Source organism: Notothenia coriiceps, unplaced genomic scaffold (genome assembly GCF_000735185.1).
Source record: "Notothenia coriiceps isolate Sejong01 unplaced genomic scaffold, NC01 NC01_scaffold00035581, whole genome shotgun sequence".
Taxonomy (NCBI): Eukaryota; Metazoa; Chordata; class Actinopteri; order Perciformes; family Nototheniidae; genus Notothenia; species Notothenia coriiceps.
In genome coordinates, this window is record NW_011368282.1 from 121,228 (window position 1) to 144,892 (window position 23,665).

At 40.3% G+C, this 23,665-nt stretch overlaps 1 protein-coding gene across 2 annotated transcripts in view; it reads left to right on the plus strand.

Annotated features, from left to right (window-relative positions):
* fbxw7 (F-box and WD repeat domain containing 7) overlaps positions 1-23,665 on the plus strand; it is a 76,114-nt gene that overhangs the window by 31,491 nt on the left and 20,958 nt on the right. The window contains exons 1-5 of one of the 2 annotated variants that reach the window (XM_010791618.1): positions 11,823-12,196; positions 16,119-16,201; positions 17,569-17,710; positions 21,163-21,297; positions 23,444-23,567. In XM_010791618.1, the coding sequence (XP_010789920.1) occupies positions 12,158-12,196; positions 16,119-16,201; positions 17,569-17,710; positions 21,163-21,297; positions 23,444-23,567 (523 nt within the window). In that variant the 5' untranslated portion in view covers positions 11,823-12,157. Of the gene's footprint in view, positions 1-11,822; positions 12,197-16,118; positions 16,202-17,568; positions 17,711-21,162; positions 21,298-23,443; positions 23,568-23,665 lie in introns of those variants that run through there. The other variant, XM_010791617.1, reaches the window with a different exon arrangement.

The window sequence follows — 23,665 nt, forward strand, 5'->3', positions numbered from 1 at the left end:
ACATAAAAGTAAGAACACCTGTCGTCGGTGAAACGCCCCTCCTTACTGCAGAACGTCTCTCATTATATGTGTTATAATGTTTTTTAACGGACGTTGTCTGATGATATAATCATATGTCCGTTTGAGTTTTGCCCGTGTGAACTCAAATCGAACCTTCTGAAAAAGGAAAAAATGTAACAAACTGTGGTCTGGATAGGATTCACGTGGGAAGCATAGTTGGAAGGTTGCTTACGTAGTAGAAATCCAAAAAATAGGTACAGAAATGTTCCGACATTTTCCGATTCACCAAACATTGCATACCGGCGAGGAAAGTAAATCACAATCGACTCGAAATGCAGTGCAGCTTTTGCGGGCTTCACGTAACGCCCATATTTGCCTATAAATAGTCAAAGAAACGCCCATTCATTCATTCATTTTGACTGACTTTATGAAGAAGATAGCAGGAAATAACGACAGAACAGCTAAAAAAGACATCTCACACCGTGTCAGATTTTGATTCTTTTGGGGAGGTTGAGATAAATCATTGTTCGGTGGATGCAGTTTGAACCAGAGTATCAGCATGGAGGTCGGATCGTCACCAAAATAAATAAATAAGTGGTCCGAAAAAGGTTCATGACAAAAAAAANATAGGTGGTTTCGGAGCGCTTGCTTGCGAACTCTGGAGCGGTTCATTGCTGGTGTGAACGCAGTCCGCACCAAAACATAGGAAGCGCAGTATTTACGTGTCACAAGAACGCGGATATCTTCAAAATCTTTAGCGAAAGAGTCTTTCAAGACATCCGCGGTTGTTTAGTTAAAGAGTGAAGCAGAATGAAGTGTTGAACAGTGTCGTGTAAAGTAAAAATTCCTCCGTCAGCTACATAAAAGTAAGAACACCTGTCGTCTGTGAAACGCCCCTCCTTACTGCAGAACGTCTCTCATTATATGTGTTTATAATGTTTTTTAACAGACGTTGTCTGATTATATAATCGGGCCACTAATGTCTGTTGATCTCCAGATTAACAGCAGCATGAGAATAACCTGCCGAAAGTGCCGATGCTCCATGGCGGAGGCTCCGGTAGAAATTGCCGGGATTTGCGTTTTTACCCCCTTAATGTCTGACCAATGGTTGGACAGCATTTCCGTGCACATGGATTGGGTTTAAAGTTTATAGTCCGTTTGAGTTTTGCCTGTGTGAACGCAAACCGAACCTTCTGAAAAATGAAACAATGTAACAAACTGTGGTCTGCTGCACACCAGAGAGCGGACTATTAGGTGTGAATGCACCTAATCAAATGTATTTAACTAATTAATTAAAGCTGCATTTAAATGATAATTACAACTAATTCATATTTAATGATCATTTTGTCAACCTGTTAAATTATTCAGTCTTTTAATTAGGACCAAATCAATTTAAAGATTGTTTTTTAAAGCAAGTATAATCTTTTTTTTTTATCAGTTGTTTTCTGTGAAATAAAAGCTATGAAAGAAAACTGGACATAAACTGCTCAGCACCAAACGGCAGACGGCCACATTTTGTGAATAGCTGGTGATCATAGTTAAGCATTTACCAGCTGAACAGACAGATATTTATCTTACGAGTTGATAGACACCAAATAGAGCCAATTGGAGTTGCAATTCAGACAGAAACCAGTTAAAAACTATGTTTCTCTATAACGGCTGGATATTTGAATAAGCAACTGTCTGTTGAAACGTTCACCATATAAACCATCCTAACAGCCGTTGCTTTGGGCTTTAGTGGTTTCTTTACTCAGTTTACTTGAGTTAGACCCAGTCGGCAGCCAAGTTGCAGTGCTGTAATGTTGCATTACTCATGTTCAGCCACAGCGATACAAAGATGTGTGCACTGGTGTGTCACCCTCTCTCTTTAGACATAAAACCATGATATGAGTCTCGTTGGTGCCATCAGACATGGTAGGTGATAGCAGTGAAGTCAGGCACTTAAAAAGGTTGCTATCACCCACTCTGTTGGTGGTGGATCAGAGATAACCATAATCCCAAACACTCTGGCTTTCAAAGCATGGCCAGTAGTCACATCTAAACGAGATCAAATGTGCCCTTCACTCTCGGGAAATTGGATTTCTGTGTCAACATGGGAGTATCTCACTGTTTTCAAACGTATATTTTTGTTTTTGATCGCTTTCAATTTGTGCAACTTTTCTACACAAGTTGATTAACAAGAATAGGGCTGACAAAATAGGAGCTGCATTTTTAACTTAAGGCTAAACCAACTTCAAAGATATTCTGACTGCATTCTTTAAAGTGACCTATCATGCTATATTTGAATAATATAGTGTAGGACCATACCTATATAAGGCATATTTATACTTTTTATTTTTCAAAATACCAAACAGATCATGCATTTTAGCCATTCCTCATTTCGCTCAATTTAACACTGTCTTTTCATGGGCTGATTCTGTGAGAACAGCACCATCTACAGGCCTGGCATATGCACTACAGCGTCTCCAGCGCTTTCGAACGGCAATGTCCGTGGCTGTCTCCTCCTGATTGGTGGAGTTGGCCCAATTGCCGTAGCGCCACTTCTGTGACGTCACAGAAGTGTTCAAATCTGGATCAGTCTGTGTCAGATCCGTTGCAGCCCCTTTTTAAGAGATTTGGGTATGGAGGAAAATAGAGAGGGTTGTGTTTTCTGACACTTGGTGAGTTCCCTGGAACACCGGGGACACATATTCATGTAGAAAAGACGTACAAAAGTGCATTTTGCATCATAGGTCACCTTTAAGTTGACCTCATTAGTGAGTTGAACTCGTCAGTAGGAGCCACCCGAGTTTAATCTTCAGAAACAACCGCTGAAGAAGGACCTCAACATCATAATTTCCTTCCTGTACTCCTCTTTCTTGAACCTGTTCATCCCATTCATCTTAGCAGGCAGGAGGGGAACCACGGAACACTTTGCTCTTTCGTTCCTTACCAGTTTGTCATGTTGGAAAGACACTCTGTGCTATTCTGATCTATGTGATCTTTCTTCGCAGTAAAACGTGTTCATTTTTCAAGGAAACTTTTAACAGAACATTGTTAAGAGCGATGGCACCGCGCCCCTCAACTCTCTTGCTTCTCTTCGCCATCAGATTCTGGTTGAGGAGGCTCGATGAGAATGTCTTTTATTATAATTAGTAGTGCCACTGGCATGTAACCTTGAACTATTATTAAATGCCGAACCCTTTTATTTACATGGCTTAGACAAGGTACATCCTTTGTTTTTGAGTTCGTCCTGTACTGACACACCTTTGTGAAGCTTATCTTAAAAGTGCTTACATAAAGTACGCTTCTAATTATACAAATTAGAGTGTGAAGCTCATATAGCAACACTATGTTATTGTATACTGTTCTAAATTCTAGCATTAGCATGTTAAGATGCTCATAATGACAATGCTAACATGCAGATGTGTAGAAGTTATGATGTTTAGCAGCTGAGACGGATGGGAATGTAATTAGTTTTGCTCGTATTTGGTCATAATCAAAAAGATTGGCAAACTCCAATTTAGACCCAATGATGTTACTATATGAGAAATCATGGGATCAGCAAAGCAGCTGCAAATCTTGAGGGGCTATAAATGTCTTCTAACAAAATCTCATGGCATGTCTTCAAATAGTTGACGATGCATTTTTAGGAAAACAAAAACAAATGTCAATCTCATAGTGGCACAAGTAGATCATTAAAGTCATCATAGATTATATCACGTTGCAATATTGTGTGACAATCCATTTGGTAAGATACCTGTTAAAAATGTGACTTGGTTCCTTAGGTCACATCCTCTGGGCCCAGTAGTTCAAAACTTTTAATCGCTATCTGATCAGATTTGGATTTTAGGTAGTTCAAAACCAAAAAACAAGATTAGGATCACTTTCATATCAGATCAGGAAATCAAATCCAAGCTTTAATCTGGATCAAATATTCAAAACGGGTAGTTCAAACTGACAACACAGGATTGGGATCAGTTTGATCCCAAAAAATTGGATTATCTTGTTCCCACCAGAGGGGTGGATTTCCAGTGGATTACCAGAGCAAAATATACTGTACAATTGATTAAAAAATATGTTTCAATATAAATGAGATGGCAAAGTTTGTTAACTGAAATAATACAAAATGTTTAGCCTTCATGGCAAATCATTTTTTCATTTTTTGGTCACGTTTGTGGTGGCCTATTTTGTTTTCAACCAAATGTTGATGACATAAATGTGTATGCTCATAAAAGTATCACAACAAAGATTGTCAATCAAACATGTAATTTAGATTAAAGAAAAAATATCTTCAACAACAAAAAAGTCCATCATCTGTCATCACCTTTCAAAAGTAATTGCGGACAATAGATGTCTGCAATGTGGTCTCTTGTCTTCCTTGTATTATTTTCATATCCACTAGATGGAGGTCGGCGTTAGGATTAAAGGCACATGATATTCAGGATCTAGTAAGTAATCTTTGAAAAGTCTGATCATCGGCATTCAGGTGTCTATCCTGATTGCTTTGAACTACTGGGACAAAATCTGTCCGACTTGTCTGATCCTGGATCCCAAAAAATGGGATTTCAAAATTGGATCGGATTTGATTGAGATTAAAAGTTTTGAACTACTGGGCATGGTGACTATGAATTACAATCCATCCAAAAGTTAAATGTTTCAGTTGGGGCCAAAGTGCCTATTAAATACTACCAAAAGAAGGGTAATGATCAATATAATTGCTTATTTCATTGCTTCCAACAGAGCGTGTTAAATCGCATCCTCGGATATTTGATCCACTTAGATTAAGGTAAAAATCCCCGTTCAGAGGTTACTCAGGCATGTTTTCTTTTGAAATCCCTCATTTGGATCAGCAAACATGCTAATTACCGCTCTGTTGGATAGATAAAGGGTAGTATGTAACGATGGTGTTCCAGGTGAGATCAGTATCACAAGAGTTTCAGAAGCGAGATCAGGTTCAAAGCATGCGACCAAGTCACCGTCAAAATGTCCCCGCACGGCTTCCCCTCACCCTCTGAAACATATTTAGGGATCTTCAGATGACAGCAACACCCAGCAGGCACAATTTGGCTTGCTCTGCTTCATCTGGGATGCAGAGTGGTAATTCCGGATGATTAAAGAGGTTTATTCATTTCTGTGTAAATGTTGATGTCAGCCCCAGCCAAGTTTCACCTGGCTCATCACACACATTTCCATAACCCTCTTTCATTTGTGAATGAGATATGACAGCTCAGGCAGCATCCAAATGCAAAAAACAGATAGGCCTCTCGTCGAGGGAGGATAAGACAGGCAGGGAAATGTTGATACCTCTAAGGCGATTTTTTTTTCTGTACAATTTTCCGTTTGAGCTCTTACTGGATGACATCCTCCAGAGGTACTTACTGTTAAGTGTATTAGAGTTTTTTTACAGAAGGTATTTGACTTAGAAAAGATCCAAGTTTCATTCCTCTTCCTCCTCTAGACCTCTACAGAACCAACAGCTGCTTTAAAACTCTAAAATGTGTCTTGAGGTCTTTCCTTAAAATTTCCAAAACGCCGCTGCTACTTCTATCTACGCTTGTACATATGGCAACTATTGTTCGCCTGTTCATGATGGATTTTCTTTCCAAATACTTGTTCTGTATCAGTTATCTTGCAGATGGAAAGTACACGGATATAATTGAACAGATTGTAAAATAATCTTGGACAAACTCCTGATTCTGGGCTGTATAAATAATCTTGACTTTGGACAAAAGAGGAAGGTGATGGAGTTCAGACAAGTCACTCTCTGACAAAGAAGCCATCCAAACTTGCTGGCCAAGTTCTCCCCATGTTGAAGGTCAAATGTAACGAGGCAGTGGCTGTTAGAGAGGGTCACACTCTTCTGTTTGAAGCTTTTTCTTACAACAGCTTCCAGCATCTAGTGCCTTTGGACTCTTAGCTGAAGGCCTCAGTATTCAAGTGTGATGCTTGTGATTGAACAACATAACGATTGAAAACATCGAAGTCTTTAAAATGCAAAGAGACACACATTTAGTCATTGATTTGTTGGACTTCATTACTTCTAGTGCTAGAAAATGTAACACCTCTTGAGGAAAAGCTAGTGTTGCAGTTTCCATCTTTATCCCCACCTCTAAAAATTCCTCCCAGCGGGACTACAAGGACAGCCGAATGTCGTCCAGGTGTCTCTGTAGTCCCGCAGGGAGGAACTGTAGTCTGCCAGGAAGTGCACGTAATTCTCCTCCGCTGAGATTTGTATGAGTTTTTGCCAGAAGTTAAACAAATCCTTTCTTGTCTTGTTTGAACTGTTTGAAGTGTACTTCTGTTGAAAAACTTTACTAATTTCTTCACGAAACACTTGCCTGTTCTTATGCATATACAATCTGAAACTCTTGTCACATTTTTGATTATTAAATTGGGGGTTCAGAATCTGGTCACATATTATAAGATTCCCAATGTTAATGTTCTTTATGAAGTCTGTACAGCTATGACATGGCAAACATTACTTTGACACATTGATTTAATACTCATATATTAAGGGTTGAAAATGGAGCAATACTTTGGCATTTCTTCGTGAAGATTTACTATATTCGTTGTTCATATTGAGGCCAATTTCATCCTTCCTAAGCACTCACTTTAGACTGACAGTTTTCCTTGGGGAAATCAGCTTCTCTGTCTTTAATGACCTCTCTGAGGGCTCTGCGGTCAATTTTAATAGTACACATAACTAAATAAAGACAGGAGGACTGTTATTATCCCATGTTGTTTGATGGAAATATGCTGCAGATCTAGGGGTTCATCTTTGTAGTCCACGCTGTTCTGTAGCTTTAATATTGGAGGGGAACTGTGGGGAAGTCCAGATTTTTTGTTTAACAATGGATCCTGTGTTATAGGGCACATTTGTTTATATTTATGACTGACTATAGATTCCGTACAGATGCAGGATGAAGGACACATTTTATTTTTCTTCGGAAGTCATACGCCCACAGCATCCTGCTCTTCTTAGAATTGTTTTACAGTTAGGAGATGGCACATTTATTTCCTTCATTGCATCATTATTGTGTTTTCTGCCCGACTGGCTTCTGCTAAATGTTAAAGCAAACATCATTGTGGACAGGCATTGGTTGCAAAAAGGCAATTAAATGTCTCTTCTTAAAAAGTTTATATTCGTACCACTTACGAAAAAACATTATGAACAGTCTACACAGCATTTTTTAATCATAAAATGAGACATCAACACTCATCAACTGACATAAAGTCCCATTTAGATTTTCTTTAGTGAGTAATAAGCAACAATTAAGACTCGGCATCATTTTTGCAAAGTATTTTTGTACTCCTCATCAACTCAAGTTAGGGCTGTCCCGAATACCATTTTTCGGGCTCCGGATATTCGGTTGTAATCAGCAGCGAATATTCGGGGGGGGGGGGTAATAATCAGCAGCGAACCGCTTCAACACGTGTATTTCGGTTTATTCACAGCATTCATTTTGTTATTCTACAGTATTGTTGTTTTATAGTTATGTGTTAATGTATACAACCCAATTTGTGTTCTTTGAAATTGAAAAAGGATATTGCATATTGTGTGTTACTTTCGTTGCGGTTGTATATGTCTTAAGTGTAATTTGGCTTGGCTTCCTATTTTGTATGAACATGCTTTTATTTTGAAGGAGAGTTAGCGCTGTTGAGAGGAAGTTGTTGTTGCTATGGAAACAACGGGGAAAAAGTTATATCTACATATAAAGACGGAGAAAGTAAACGATAACGTTTATGGTTAAGTGTTAGCCCCCCGAAGAGGCACAAGCTCTTGCGTTGATATTGGAGTTTTCAATAAATTCAATTTAGCAGCCGCAGTGCACCCGAATAGTACTCAAACGAACGAATATTTGGATATTCGGGTACAGCCCTAACTCAAGTATGCGCCTGTGTGGAAGGGGACCCTGGCTATTCACATTAACTCCTTGCTGTCTATTTTCGTTTTGCTGCTTATTTCCCTTGAATTATCTCCTCTCTACTTGCATACGTTTTACATGCTGCCTCTATTTGAAACTCCTATTAATAAATAATTGCCAATAATTTCAAGTTGACCTCTGTTCTTCATTTATTTTCCGTGAACAACACTGATGTCAGGAGGGAGATTACCAGTGGCTTTTGATTTAATTTATTTTTTGACCTGACCCTTTCAAATGTGAATGTTTTAGTCGCGTGGGTGGCTGCAGGATATGTTAATTCTACTTCCATGCAGATGATGCTATTATTACCCTTTGCCGAATGCCATGATCCATGGTTTCCTTATTCATCAAACCTCCCCCACACGCCGTGCATCTGTCCAGCCTGGAATGGGCCTCGCACTTCACCGTTTCAGGGAAAATCTATTGAGAGGAGACCCCCTCGTTTTCTCATTTCTTTTTTTCCACGAGAGGACAATTGCACAATGACCTGGCGCTGTTTAGTGATGCATCACTGCCCAAGGAGTATTTTCCTCCTTCAAGTTCACCACCTCACATTAAACATTTGCTCAAGAAAGCTCCTTTTCTCCCGTAGTGAAGCTTTATCCCGCGAACATCTGTTGATTCGGAATAGTAGTCCAATCACGTTCCTCCAACAGCACCAGAACAGCTGTTTGACCTTTGACTCCTCTTCTGAATGTAATTGATTAAGCAGTGACTCAACAGAAATGTTATGTGTCCAAGTAGATAATACATTTAACGCCTCAATTAAACATTGCTGATTATTTTTTTCTTTTCACAACCTAAACAGTCCAAAACTCGGAGATCATAATAGACAAAGAACACATTTGAAAAGCCATATACATTGATTTTCTTTGCCTTCTTACACTTTCTGAATCACTGCAGAGTAATTCTCTGTCCTTCATTTAATTACGTGATCATTTAATAGATCAAAATATATTTTTTGAAACTTTCAAAAATGTAAGGATTTTTGTTTTGTTTTTAAAGTACAGTTTTTTGTTAGCTAAATAAAGCTGGGCATTACTTTGACATTTTACTGATAAATCTTAGTCTATCTGTTTATAAATGTATAGATTTAAGGATATCAATCTGTTTATCAATCAAACAATCATCACTACATTAACTGATGGGATAAATGGTCGTTTTTTGCAGTATGTCCTCATCTGTTTATTCTTCACCACCAAGGATGCTTACCTATGTGTGGTGCCTTGCTACTGATGATGTCTATTATTTGTGCACAGTCAAATAAGACAACATTTGCATTTCGCCACAAGCTATATGCTGCACAGCGATGTAATGAGGGTATTTTTTCACATCCTCTGCTGTTTAAACATTGCAGCAAAGAAAGCCAACGTCTGAAAGAGAGAAAGAATAAAAGAAAGAGAGAGAAAGACTTTATTCATCGACCTGGGGGAATGCAGTTGTCCACTACATCGTACAGTTTGTATTAGCGTATAAATATAGATAAGAGACAATAAACTGTATCATATAAGAAGATAATGATATTACAGCATGCACAGTCCTAGAAAACATAAATAAAAAAGTACCTCATAGTCCAGGAGCACTGTTACCTTAAACACTTAGTTCATATATAATAACAAAGTATATAAAAGCAGTGGTCCCTCTGAGTTTTTATTTCACAACTCTGTGTGAGCAGCAGGATTTTGGTTTTGATAAAGCAGAAGGTCAGTTTCAGGAGGAGGGTGTATGTATGTGTGTGTGTGTGTGTGTGTGGGGGGGGGTCTGTTAATGCTTTACCAACTGGCAGAAGGAGAGCGACAAAGGAGGCCGCGGCTCATTGAAAGTTCACAGTGCAACCCCTCTCACATGCCAAGCATTCCAATGTGCTGTGTAAAGGTTGAGCCTGCAGAAAGCAGCGAGAGGGCCTTTCTGAGGACCACCTTAAACACACGCACGCACGCACGTTTGAGTTTTTCTGCGTGTAGGGCTGGGAAATATGGACATAATCAAATATCACAATAATTCTACCCGAATACATTGATATCGATATTGCAACCACATTTGAGGTTTTATTATTGGTGCTTTTAGGAAAAATATATTTACTCAATGAAATGTAGATAAATTATTAATAGTAATGTGGATATAATGAAGAAATGGAGTTAGAACTATCGGGAAAGTATGAACAATTACATACATTTACTGTAATGCAGCGTTTAACCCATAAAAAGACACTAATGCGATATCATAAAATGCAAATGTAAGTTGATATTTGCTCTCATATTGCATTATATCGATACTATTTAGATATATTGCCCGGCTCCACTTCAGAATTAAAATCTCCAGTATCCACTTTTTACTCTCCATGATTTATTTACTTCTCAAATAAAAAAATTTTGTAGGCATGTCACATACTTTTTTTTGTCCCAAAAACTGTTCAAGCTTAAACTGTGGCAGATTTTTTTTTAAAAACTCTCTTGCCAAGTTTCTCTTTCCAGTAACAAGCCCTGAACCCCCCCCTGTGGCAGGTCATGCAGTAATTACAGGTGTTAGCCCTCGGTGTCTGAAAGGCTGCCAGGTCTCGATGCTCCATCACCTGTGAATAGAGTCTTTCCCATGACCCGCACATTGTGTCCCGTGTCTCCATGATCTATCTCTGATGTCTTGTGTGGTCAAGAGTAGCTAAAGAGATAATGGGGTGGTCCAAACTGGTATGAACTGGATATCAAAAACTGAGAAAATAGTGTTAAGGCATCCCCAGAAGCTGTGCTCAGAGTTTAATTTAAACTACACAAAGATGTCGCTGTTAATAAGTGGTGCTAAGTTTTATTTTATTAAATTCTTCCTCTTGCAGCATAGCGACATAACACAGGAACACAGTTTAATATTATCTGCTCTCAAAGTGTCAAAGTTAATCGAACAAAGAGCCTAAACAACATGGCTAAACAAATATCTTTCCATTCACCTGCACTAAATGTTAAATCTTTTTAGACTAAAGCTGCCATCTTGAGGCTGTTGAGAAGCCATCAGCAGTGTAGCTTTAACTGGGCAGGTGCAATCCCTCATTACCTGCTGCGCTGAAATGCAAATATTGGCCTGTACCATGTGTGTGCAAATAAGCAGGTGCAGCAGACGTGGATCCATTCACACTGTTTCTGCCTGATGGATGATAATGGCACACTGTTTGCTTTACAATAACTCAGCAGGACAACTGAGTTAATGTATATAGTTTCTTCCCACAACTCAATATGTGCTTTACATTGAGGCCCATTCACATATAATCTTTATATAATGTATTTGATGCAGTCCGTTTGAGAAGTGAGGATTCCTTCTGTGACAAAAAGGTAGAAAGATAAGATGGACCTTTTAGAATCAGAAACAGGTTTATTGCCAGGTAGGTTCGCACATACTAGGAATTTGACTTGATGTCATGGTGCAGCATGTATAAAATATAAAAAAAAAAAAGAAATATATTACAAAACAAAAAATATTTTACACCGTAATAAAATACAGTTTAATGGCAATACATTATTGATCCCTAAGGGGGTTTCAAGGTGTTATAGCAGCAACAGAAACACAGACTCCACATGGGAATATGCACAAGGATAATTAGAACACAAATAGAAATAGATAAGGAGGAGTTAGGGTGCATAGATGAGGTGTTTTTGATTCTGCAAAAAGTGTGTCCACCTTTTTTTTTTAATGCAAAAAAGACACAAAATGCACACCCCATCCGGTCCCTGTGTGCAGCCTCACATATGTCCTGCTCGCGGAGGATGCGTTGTGCACAGTGTTGAATGTTGGACTGCACCATTCCTACCGTCTCCACCGGGGAGGCTGTAATCCGATCCTGTTTGAGGAGGGAGAGGGCATTGCTCTGCTGCTCTGACGCTCTCCACTCCTCCCCTTTCTGCCGAGTGTCACCCTCTTTCTCCCTCATCTGCTCACTCCCTGCTTCTCGGTGAGGCTGGTCGGAGGCGTGTGGCGTCGCATCGCATCGCATTGTTCACCCCGCCGACAGACAGATTTGAATCAGCGTCACACCGCGGAACTCTCTCTTTTTTTCTTCTTCTTGCTTTAATGCATATACCGGTGGGATCTACTGCATGCACGCCTGTTCAGTGACGTGCCCGAGCATGTTCACATCAGAGACGGATTTACCTGAGAGTCCGCTGCCCTCGCACTGTCACAGCTCGCTCCCCTCCGCGTGCAAACATTTGGACTTCACCGATTGTCACTGAAGAAGAAAAAGGGAAACACACCGGATTACAAGGATGGGGTTCTACGGCACTTTAAAGATGATTTTCTACAAAGTGAGTAAGCTTTCTGGTTGCATTAACCTCCAACACATCCCCGTCTCTTATCACCCAGTGTTTGACTCGCTCTGTCGCCCTCATTATCTTTGACGCGCCTCTCGCGGCAGATTGCACGGCCACTGCGGAGGATGCACGCGGCGGTGTAGCTCGTCCCCAGAGACGGCGCTTTAATTGCCCCGGCCCTATTGCTTATGTTATGTTAGCGCTGCGTTACATGTTACTCAATCACGACGCGATTTGGCATCCGTTCTTCTGTAGTAACTTCAGCCCTGTAAATAAACGCCACTGTATCAGAGCTAATGGTTGTACTAGGGTTGCTGCTATTGCACTTAAGGGAATTTCATTCTACACGGCTGGATATAAATATGTTAATATTTCCACGTTATTCAATATTGAATCCCCTGTTTCTGGCTCGAATAGAACCCAATTTTTCCTCATCGTTGGCTCGATACCCCCTGCACCTGTACACCAACTGGGGTCCTCCCCTCTACTCCCCCTCTTCTAGTTATAACATATACTACATATAAAGGGCTGATATCACCTTCTTATGTTTTTAAACATTTATACGAACACTTTTGTAATAAACAACCAGTTCCAGGAACACAAATAGCCTGTTTTCTCTGCAATCCTCCCAGTTTGCAGGGTTATTATGATCCCACATTATGCAGCAGTGGTTATCTTGCAGTGACCAAAGTGGTTGCTTGAGATGCATGCATATGATCAGTCTGCTACTGCCTGTTGGAGCAGATATCCCCCCCCGACATAGTGCGCTCGCCTCAGGCTCCAGCCACAGATAATGGGTCACTGTGTCAGACTGCGTGAGGTGGAGAATATCCTCAAGGATGTTGGGTGTATTGAGCTGGACGGCAGCCATGAAAAGATGCTCCCTTAGTTTCAAATGCTGAGTAAAAACAAGAATGTGAAAGGGAATGCATTACGCAGTGTGTGTGTGTGTGTGTGTACTGTCAACACCGTTAATCACCTTTCATTCAGAGTCATACTCCCTTGTTCCCTTTGTGTAGCCGTGTGCACTTTGTGTGTAGTGCTGAAGGTTTTACTCAATTAGTTATAATAATTGAGTGAAAATGCCAGTCTGAATCAATGGCCAATAGTTTATTCAATTGAACGCTGACCCTTTTGTGCTCTAGATCCATTTTGTTCTCATCATATATTATCAGGATTTGAAGTCACCGCCTCAAGCTTGAATATCTTTATGTGGCTCTTTGATGGTAAAGAATGAATCTGAAATGCCAGGACTGATTTTTTTTAGCCCATTTTCTGGACTGATCGGTTCTCATAGATCCCCAACAACTTACAAAATGCTTTCCAAAATGGCCAGTTCTTGCATGAGTTTCTCTTCTCAAGTGCTGCTGATTGACATGATGAAATGGTTTCATGGCTGCTTGAAACAGTACTTGAGAAATGAGGAAATAGTCCTCAAGTGACTGATGCTGCAGGATGTAGTCTGCGTTGAAATGAATCAACACTTTATGTAAGAGTGATTGCTGTCTTTAAAACACCATTAACACTCTGTGTGTATCCATCTGTCGTACTCTTGGCCAGACAGGGGAGGGAACGCCAGGAGGAAGGAGGGGAGGAGTGATTAGTGGTGATTTACAAACACTGCGCGCTCTGGTTACCTTTTTCCCAGGCTGAAACACAAGTAGAGGCTGGTTACATGCAGCTTTTTTTTTCCACACCCGCATTTAGTTTGAGGTTTTCTTCCATGAACACACAATCAAAGCCAACCCTTTTTTCTCTCCCTCTCAAAAACACACACACACACACACAAATTCATGCATACACACACCCAAGCTCTCCTTGGCTACTGAACTGCCATTGCAGTGAGATCACCGCTTTAAGAACAAGGCACTTGGGTTTAAGAGCCAGATCTTAACAAGCAAGAATATTTTACAAACCCCCCGTTTTATATTCCTAGCACACAAAGTGTCAGCCAGAAATTTCAAACATAGACCTACTAAGTTATTTTAAGGCATTTAGACTTAATGTCCACATAGACTACATTCCCAAGTGCCTCTTCTTTGCATTCCCGTAACAAATTACTCAAGGTGTGCGTGGCTCTTCCCTTGAATCCCCCCTGCGGCTTTACACAGGAGCTAGTTTGTGAGGGAAATATCACAAATGACTGGTCGGATCACAGAGTAATGTCCAGGGGGCATCTAACCTGCAGTAAGAGTTGGCGTGCTGGTCATGTACACATGCCTCTATAAACTCAGACATTTGGTGCATTGATTCCTTCTGAAGTCCAGCTTAAATACTGAGATGGGGAAGCCTGTTTATAATCCCGCTCATCCCTCTGCATTTCTGTATTGTTTCTCATCATTGAAATACTATGTGGTGTTCTCAACTTAAATGTGACTCTTAGGCTGAAAAAACGGAGAGAAAAATACCCTCTCGCTAAATTATAGTGATAAACAAAAAACACACATCTTGAGGAGAGACGTGTAATCATGCTACTGTAGAGCCAGACAGGATGGAGTCAAAAGCTTTTCCTTGTGTAGGGTCCAATACTACAATAACATTCTTTAAAAAACAAAACAAACATAAAATAAAGAATTTACAAGGGTAGGAAAAAAAGTTTATTTTGAATGTGGTTTCTGCTTTTCTGAAAGCCATTGTGAGTTTCTACAAAGGCAGGAGATGGAAGTTCTGCAACACATTTGTAGCACAGATTGTGTGTTACAGCACTACAGGCTGCACTGCATCTGTTGACAAATCCAATTTGACCCTAAATTAAAGTACAAAGAAATTATTGTTAGACCCAAAATATACTACAATGCAGGAATACATAATTAATCTCCCCTGTGGTTTTGCGAGTGGCTCTTTCATTGCTGATTTTAGATGATGTGTAATAAAAAATAATTGAAATGTCCTTTTGTCTTTCCTTGAGGCTGAAACTGAAGGACAGTGATCGGACCTTGCTAAGCTTTCATTTAAACACGTTTAATTAATCAAGGAACAAGGACACAGTGTTGCATTGTATCTCTTATTTTGGCTCCACACTTCTCCCGTTAGCTTGTGTATCATGAGGGACCTGCGATGAGAGGGTGATCACTTGCATGTGTGTTGAGGGAGGCTCGCCAGAGAGAGGCAGGCTCGGGATGAGAAGAAAATTGGCTTTCGCCGGGCTCACACAGGCTCCTTTGTTTGTGCAGTTGGGTAGGTGGTAACAGGGATTGGCTTGGGTGTGTGTGAGCACATGCAGGTGATGGAAATAGATAACGAACCGACTCGCTGTGTTTTCTTTTGTCAATTATCAGTACGAAACACAACTTCAATGCCAAAGACTGCACCCTGTGCCCGCCCTGGAGCAGTTTCTGTAAATTGTGGTTATCTTGTTTGCATGTACACTCGGAGATGAATGTGTGACTGCCCCTGGATATTATGGGGTGTCTGGTTGCTCAACAAGCACCTGCTTTTTATCCTACTATCTCACCTAGAAACAGACCTGCTATGGAACATGCTAATACATTACATCTGTAGCCGATGCATTCAAGTTTAATTCCCTATTTGCATAAGACTGTGCCGTGTTTTTAATACGCTGGATTTCAGACAGAATGTTTTTTCACAAAGTCTGTGACTTACAAAAGCAATTTTCTGCTTCCATCCCTGTTTTTTTCAAAACCTCTGTGAGGCGTGTCCTTTTTTAAATTTGTTTTTGCAAGAACTGGCTTTTCACTCAAAAAGAAAAGTGACTGTTTTGAAGCAATGATGGATTACACAACACATACCAGGACTGCCTCCTCCTCCAGCCAAATTATATATTGTGCTTGTTTTTATTTACTTCTCAGAAGGATGCATTGTGATAATTAGTTTCCTGTGTTGGGGTTTTACATTCTAGTCTCCTCCATTGTTATGCTCTGATGGTTTCTAATGTTTGTCTTTTTTTCTTTCTCAGATGAAGAGAAAGTTGGACCATGGCCCCGAGGTCCGATCTTTCCCTTCAGGAAAAAAGCCCTGCAAAGGCTCTGACTATTCAAGGTAAAGCAAATACATTCCAACCCCAAGTCTCCCAAAAGAGAAACACTTTCTCCCAATGTAATCGTCCTGCGGTGTCCTGCATTTGTTTCCCACCAAAGGCTTAAAAGGATCTTAGAAGAGTTGCACTGCCATATCTCCTTATTTTAGTGCTGTACATGTTTCAAATGAACCCAGACCATGAAAAGAAATAATGAGAAGACATCTAGAGGCGTGAACAAAGATGCAATGTGTCTTCAAACAGAATGAAGCTTCACATCATATTGTATATCTCCAGCGACCATCCAGCGGTCCCAGATGTTTCCCTCACCCTGAATATTTAATGCGTGTGTTCACATGTTCACATTAAAATTCAGACTCAACACAGCCACTTAACCGTAAATGTTGCCGTGTAGCTGGCTCAGCTTCCCCTCCCATTAAAAATTAATCAATAATGAAATGGAGCCCAGCTTTGCATTTTGCTGTCAGCGAGCAGAATGGAAGTGTTGAGGGTGTGACCGGCCCGCTGCCCTCACATAGCGAGGGCACACGGGGGTCTTTGAAGTCCTGCACTGCCCTCTACACCCAGGTTATTACAACAGGAGAGTGTGTATACGAACATACGTCTGTGGGAGTGTGCATACTTTGAAGTCTCTGAGTGTAAAGTATATCTTGGAGGCAAATATTTATGATTTTGACACACTGAACATCAAATTAGCTTTTTCTTCTCTGACCTATTTAACATTTCCTTTGAAACTAGAACATGTGTGATATGGACATAAGATCATTTTATTTACATTTTTAACAGGATTTGTATCTTTTAGCTTCAATAGCAACTGTGATATCCTTACATAATTCAAAGATATTTTTCCATTATGATCCTAAACAAATCTGTTCATTTTGCCTTAAAGTGTACACAATAAGAGTGGTGGTAAGTTAAGGGAATTATCATAATGTGAAAAGGAAACATTGTTTTCATTTGCCCAGCAGAGTAAAACGTGCTCCCAAACGTGTATTTCAACTTTTATTGCAAAAGCTAAATCAGTAATTGGCAATAATGTTTGTTTTAAATGCAGCTTTAAATATTAAACATACTTATTTGCTGTTACAGTGACCCATAGGCCATTATGTGTCTTAAATGCCTACAACATTATTTGATAAATCTTTAAAAGTAGCAGCAAATAGGAAGAAGAAAATATCCCCATATTGAGCTTATTGTGCTCATTAATCGTGCATCCGTAATATCTAATGCTCCCATATTGTTACCATACTTCATGTAGAGAGCAGAGCTTTTAAGTCTTCTCCGTAATGTCTGCAGTCGGCCATTTTCCTTTGAAGATCTCATCTTATTTTAAGTTTTTGAAGGTTTTTCTTTCCTTTTTAAATTGCAGTCCGACAGGAATTGTCCCATGTCCGGCCACACCCACCACGTTTGGCCACATCAGAGCAGCCAACGGTCAGGGGCAGCAGAGACGGCGCATCACCTCCATCCAGCCTCCCACGGGGCTCCAGGAATGGCTCCGAACATTTCAGGTGAGCACAGTCAACTTTTTTCCTTTTGTCTTTTTTAGTTTTACCCCCACCTGGGCACCTTCAAACCCCTGGAGCAAAAGCTCATCAAAAAAGCAGATGTTGAGCCCAATCAATGCTCACTTAGTCTCGGAGATAATTGCTGCCTTGTTGTTGGGGCCCACCACATTACCATAGTCACTGTAGCGTGGAATTGGAATTAGCCGTACCTGTGCAGACTTAAAAGCAGAGTTAAAGCATCACATGTTCCTGCTTCAGACCTTTTGTGTGAACTAAAAGCTGAAGATACTTCTTCTCCTCTGATATAAAGAAGTTTAAGTCACTGCAGTATTTTTTGTCACCTCGTCATGTATTGTTACTGCATTATCATAGGGCAGTATGAGCGACTTGTGGTCCATGATTAAGAAACTTTAAAGACGTATTGTATCTTGTTTCAAGCCCTTCTGTCAGTTTCTGGAGATAGCATGGACTGAGACAGACTGCAGCGTTCATAGTTCAACCTATTTTTATATACATTTTACTTCCTCATTATGGTCTCTACAAACATAATAGAGCCATTTCTTTCAAGTAAAACTCATCTAATAAATTCAGACTTCATGGAAATAGAATGCCATTTAAACATATTAGCTTGAAGGGGTCTCTCTGATTTAATATATAATAGATTAGCCCAGGGATTCTATTACCCGAGAGATCTTTAACTCATTATGTTTGAGGAGCTGGGCGATCCTCTGACACCTCAGTGTTTATTTTACGTACATCAGTCTTCTTGCTTGACCTGCTGCAGTCTACTGTCTTTTCATTTAAAGAGCGAGGGCTGCAGGCGTTTGCGCTGCATTTACATTCTGTACATTCCCAGTCCAGTCCTAGCCTGTAGCTCGTAGTGAGAAAGAATGGTTTCACAAAAATATCCAAATACTTTGGGGCACAAGGATGCACATTACATTTAAGGATTAGTTTGAATTTTTTTATTTGTAAATACACTAATTCAACCTTTTAGTGAGAAGATTGCAATGTCTCCATAACATATAAAACTACAGCCTGCAGCAAACTAGCTTAGCATAAAGACTCTAAAAAGCTAGCCTGGCTACATCCACTGCTATTAAATCAGCCTACTTGCACATCTAAAGCTCAGTCATTAAATAATATATCTAGTTTGAGGGCTAATAAGTTGAAAAGGCATCACACAACGTTCTGGACTGATACAATACATTGGTAAACTTTTAAGAAACGTTTAAATAACACATAATGTTCTCCTAATGAGGCACAGGCAGTATAAAAGTTAAAATAACTGCCTCTTTAGTGTCTCACGGTAATCAAAGCTCAATTATCAGTTACGCAACCTGATTTCAATCTTTATGATACTATAAAAGTTTCTTTTAGCTGATACTCAACACTTCCCTGCATGTCTGAACAGAAGCATTGTATAAGCAGCTCATCACGGTTGCTCAATGCATCGGTGAGTTGTTAACTCCTGGTTTTTGTCACGATCGCTTGTCAAGGGATTACTGTCAGAACTTCATGGAAATGTAAGAATCTAGTAACTGACGCAGGAGTGGGAATGTCTTGGAAACTCTAAGAATACATATTCAAATAAATATTCAACAATCTGAGTTTTTTCAGCTCTATACGCCAGAATCAAACGTTTTGAAGTCTTGAGAAACGTACTCAACTTAAAAGGGCTCTCGGAGGGCTATGACTTCCACCAGGGTTGTTTCATATGTGAAAAATATTGCATGTATCTTCTTTGTGATTTGGATACGCTCCAAAATGTTCTTCTTAGCCCACACCACACCAAGTTTCTTGAAAATCTTGCTTGTAATTTCCAAATAGACAAACTACTCATTTAAAAAAACATCCTTTGCAAAGTAAATACCACACTCTCCAACTGCATTATGAAAACATAACAAACAAAAGCGAGGGGCCTTACTAACAGTTTAAGGTAAAAAATCCCATCTCAGGTAATTGTGAACCTGCAGTTGTTTAAACACAGCATGCCAATAATCTATGGCAGAAAACTGAGGTAAAACATAAGTAGCTGTTGCGCGGTCGTCCCGTTGGCAGGGAGGAGGTCTCTGAACCCGCTGATTACCTCCAGAAGAACCTCTGGCTGGAGCTTTTAGCAGCCAAATTACAGGTGGTTGGCGTGTGCCAGGTTTTCCATCCTGCCTCGTAGCCTGTAATCATTGTTAGATTTCTGCGCTGCACAGAGGAAAACAACCGATGGGTCCAACATAGTCATCAGCTGCTGTTAAAGGACTGAATGTGGAGGCAGGAGAAATAACCCCTAAGGGCTCTGATGATGATGATGATGATGATGTTGTTGGTAGTCTGCTTCCTGATGTTCAAATGTTCCACTAATGTGTTTGTTGATAGAAATAGGAAGGTGCCTGGGGCTACTGTGGCTGCCACTGAGGGCACGTAGCGAACATTAACGTGTTTCAGACACAATGCACACGGCCGTATATGTTTCCAAGTTAAGAGCTGACACGCTTAGACGTCTACTTTGAGCTCTATAAGTTGGCCCGATCAGCCCATAACGGCACGCTGCTATGTTTGTCTGTCAACACTTAAGTCTACAGCTGTGTTGGGTGTGGCCAATACTTAAACTCCTGAACACCACCTGGTATAACCAAAAATGGGTTTCCCTTTATTATGAGAACCTCTGGAGTGGACATTACAGAGAGAATACAGAGAGTAAAGACTTCAGTCAAATAAAAGCTAGCAGGAGACTGTGAAAGCCAACAATGTCGTACTGATATCCTATGAGAAAAGAACTCTCATAAACCGCAGTAGAAATAGATAGATTTAATTTTGTCATTGTACAGGTCCAACGAAATTACAATAAACTCAAGGTGCCAACACCTAACAACAAGACAATATAAAAACAAGACACTAGACTACTACACATAGACATGATAGGGAATATGTACATAAATAAATAATAAATTAAATTGCACGATTCCCCTCGTATTTCACGGAAGGCTTATATAATTTAAATATTAGCAGCGTTTAGTGCACATATGGCCCTGGGAAAAGTATGTTGATGCGTGATTTGGTGTATACATTAAAGACTTTAGAAAGGCAATCAACCCACCTAGATACAAGGAAATAAATGATAGGAATGTGATTAAATTGTGATTTAAAATAAGTGAACAGGGTATATTTAAATTGCAAGCAGAAAAATGCATTACTGTCCAAACTCTCATGCCAATGGTAAACTGGATAATTCAGGAATCTGACATAATATTATTTGTCCTTGATAAAGGGCGTTCAGTATACTTTGATATTGGGGAGAGGCAATTCAAAGTTTGGAATTATTTTGTTAACACGAAGAGAGTAAGAAATTGATATTGTAAGCAATACAGGTACCTGGATGTTGTTTACTGGTACCCAGCCCTACTGTATATTATCTAGGATGTGACATTTTTGTTAAACCCCGTTCCTCTGTGTTGCAGAGCTGGACTGGCCCCGAGAAGCTGCTGGCGCTGGATGAGTTGATTGACAGCTGTGAGCCCACACAAGTCAAGCATATGATGCAGGTGATCGAGCCGCAGTTTCAGCGAGACTTCATCTCCCTGCTGCCCAAAGAGGTGAGTCCCTGAATCCCTGTCTCCCTTATCAGTACACAACTTCATCTCCTCCCCTCCTCCTCCTGAACCAGAGTCCTTCGGGGATCCCTCGTGGTAGACATTGTTTTAATGTACAATATGTGACAGAGACAAGGTTTTCTCTCCTGCCCTAACTCCGTCGCAGGCATCCTTCAGAGTAACAAACAACATCACAGCAGGGTGTCTGTTTTCCCTCCGCATCATAACTGACAATACAAACAACTCCAAAGTGCCACAGTGACGATAACATCACATGAGGGGCGCTCACAGAACAGCCTCAATCCATCGTATCTGGTGTAGCTGATCAAATGCTTCAAACCTCGCCTCCTGTCTCTCTGGCAGGTGTTGTGATGAAAGGAAGGGGGTGAGAGCATCAAGAGTGAGGCAACAGGATGCAAGACTTCAAGGTGTCAACACCTCCGGCTCTAAAGCCAAATAAACAACATCGTCATGTGTGTTCTCACCAGGACACGAGCCCTCTCTTTTCATTTGGTCCCTCTGACTGCCTCTGATAGTTCTGTCTGTCCTCTCTGCCTGAGCTGCTGGAGATATATTGAGGGGGTTTGTCAAGTAATTTTAACAGGACAATCCCTGCGGCTGCATTACAGATACAGTTGAAATTGAAACCATGAAGAGAATCAGCAGAAGGCAGTGTGTCGAGGCTCAAAAAGCAATCACCGGAGGCTCTGGGTCCATTCATAAAACTTTTCATATATCCAGAAGCCCGGTAATGACTACTGGCTTTCACGTGATTTTTAGGCGTGTCAAGGTTTGTGGGTCTTGTCTGGACCATAAGATTTTAAATAACCCTTAAATTAAACTTTTATATCGGAAAATGTGCAGCAAATATACAAAACTACATGAAAGCTTCTTTAAAATGTTGTCAAAAAAGTTGTGAACTGCAAGAAGTCAGATACAACAAGGAAACAACTCTACCAACTTTCAGAGAGATGCAGATCAGGGGCTCAGGTTTAGCAAAGGTAAACATTGACCATGACTTGAATCTAGCCTTATTTTCAGATGGATTATCTAAATTCATTTGTTGCACACGGCTGTTAAGTTCTGTAAAGACAACTGGACTAATTTGCAATGTATTCTGGGTAAATTACCAAAATGTAAAAACACGGCTGACTGAGCAACACTTTGAAACATCTCAGCTGTGTTCCCTCCATGGTGAAATATTTGACATCTTCAAGAATTCAACATTTACAGGAATACCTCACCTGGACTATTTTTGATAAATATTATTTATTTTCATATGGCAACAAAATTGCCCAACCAATGATCTGGTTCCAGCTTCTCAAATGTGAGGAGATGGAGAGAGAGACCACATCTTAAATTACATTAACATAATCTTTTTTTATTTATTTTTTAACCAAACCAGCTATTATACTTCACTTCAGGCTTTGAGGAATTATAAACGATTAATTGTTCAGTCTAAAGGAAAACAATGAGGACTTAACGTTACAAACCGGTCCAAAATGCCTTTGTGAAACCGGCCCCTGATCACCCTGGTGTCTATGACACGGCAACTGAATTCTTCACACAGCGTGCCGTGGTTCGTTATTATTTGGATTATTGTAATATAATAAAAGGAAAATATTTGCATCCTACAAAATAAACCCATAATCCTAGTGTTTTTATGAGCCATGGTTTATCCTCTGCTTTGTTTCGTAGCAGCAGACAGTGTGATCAGACCTTTGTCCAAATACAGTCCTGTTTCTATTTCTCAGGGGTCCAGATCTATGCTCATTATAGCAGGGTTTGTATCTTTTATGGCGCTTTGGCTTAACGAACTGTAGCCCTGGCATTAATACCATCACTGTGATCTCCTATTGTGTATTTTTAAGCTTTAATAGAAATGGGAATTCAATTACATGGCAACACCATTGTCTACCGCTGTCAGTTAGATTCACGCTGTTAATATTGTGGACACAGTTTGTTTCGGCGAGTGTGTTTTCTCAGCTGCTCCTTATTGTTACTGTGATTTGGTTAGTGCAAATTGAAAGACCTCTTCTGTGCGGTGTTTATGCTGCTGTATACGCCCGCAGCAGCGCATTATGGCTGCTTTTTGTATCTTCTTTTCCATTTACACCTCTCGTATTCCCCCCCCCTCTTCTTTCAACAGCTGGCTTTGTATGTGCTGTCGTTCCTGGAGCCGAAGGATCTCCTCCAAGCGGCCCAGACGTGTCGCTACTGGCGCATCCTGGCAGAAGACAACCTTCTGTGGAGGGAGAAATGCAGGGAGGAAGGTGAGTCTCCAGTCTTTTGCAACAGCTGCAGACAGACGACATGCAGGCACCCGGCGGGGCAGTCTGGAGCTTCCGCTGTGAAGCCACACCTAAAGAGG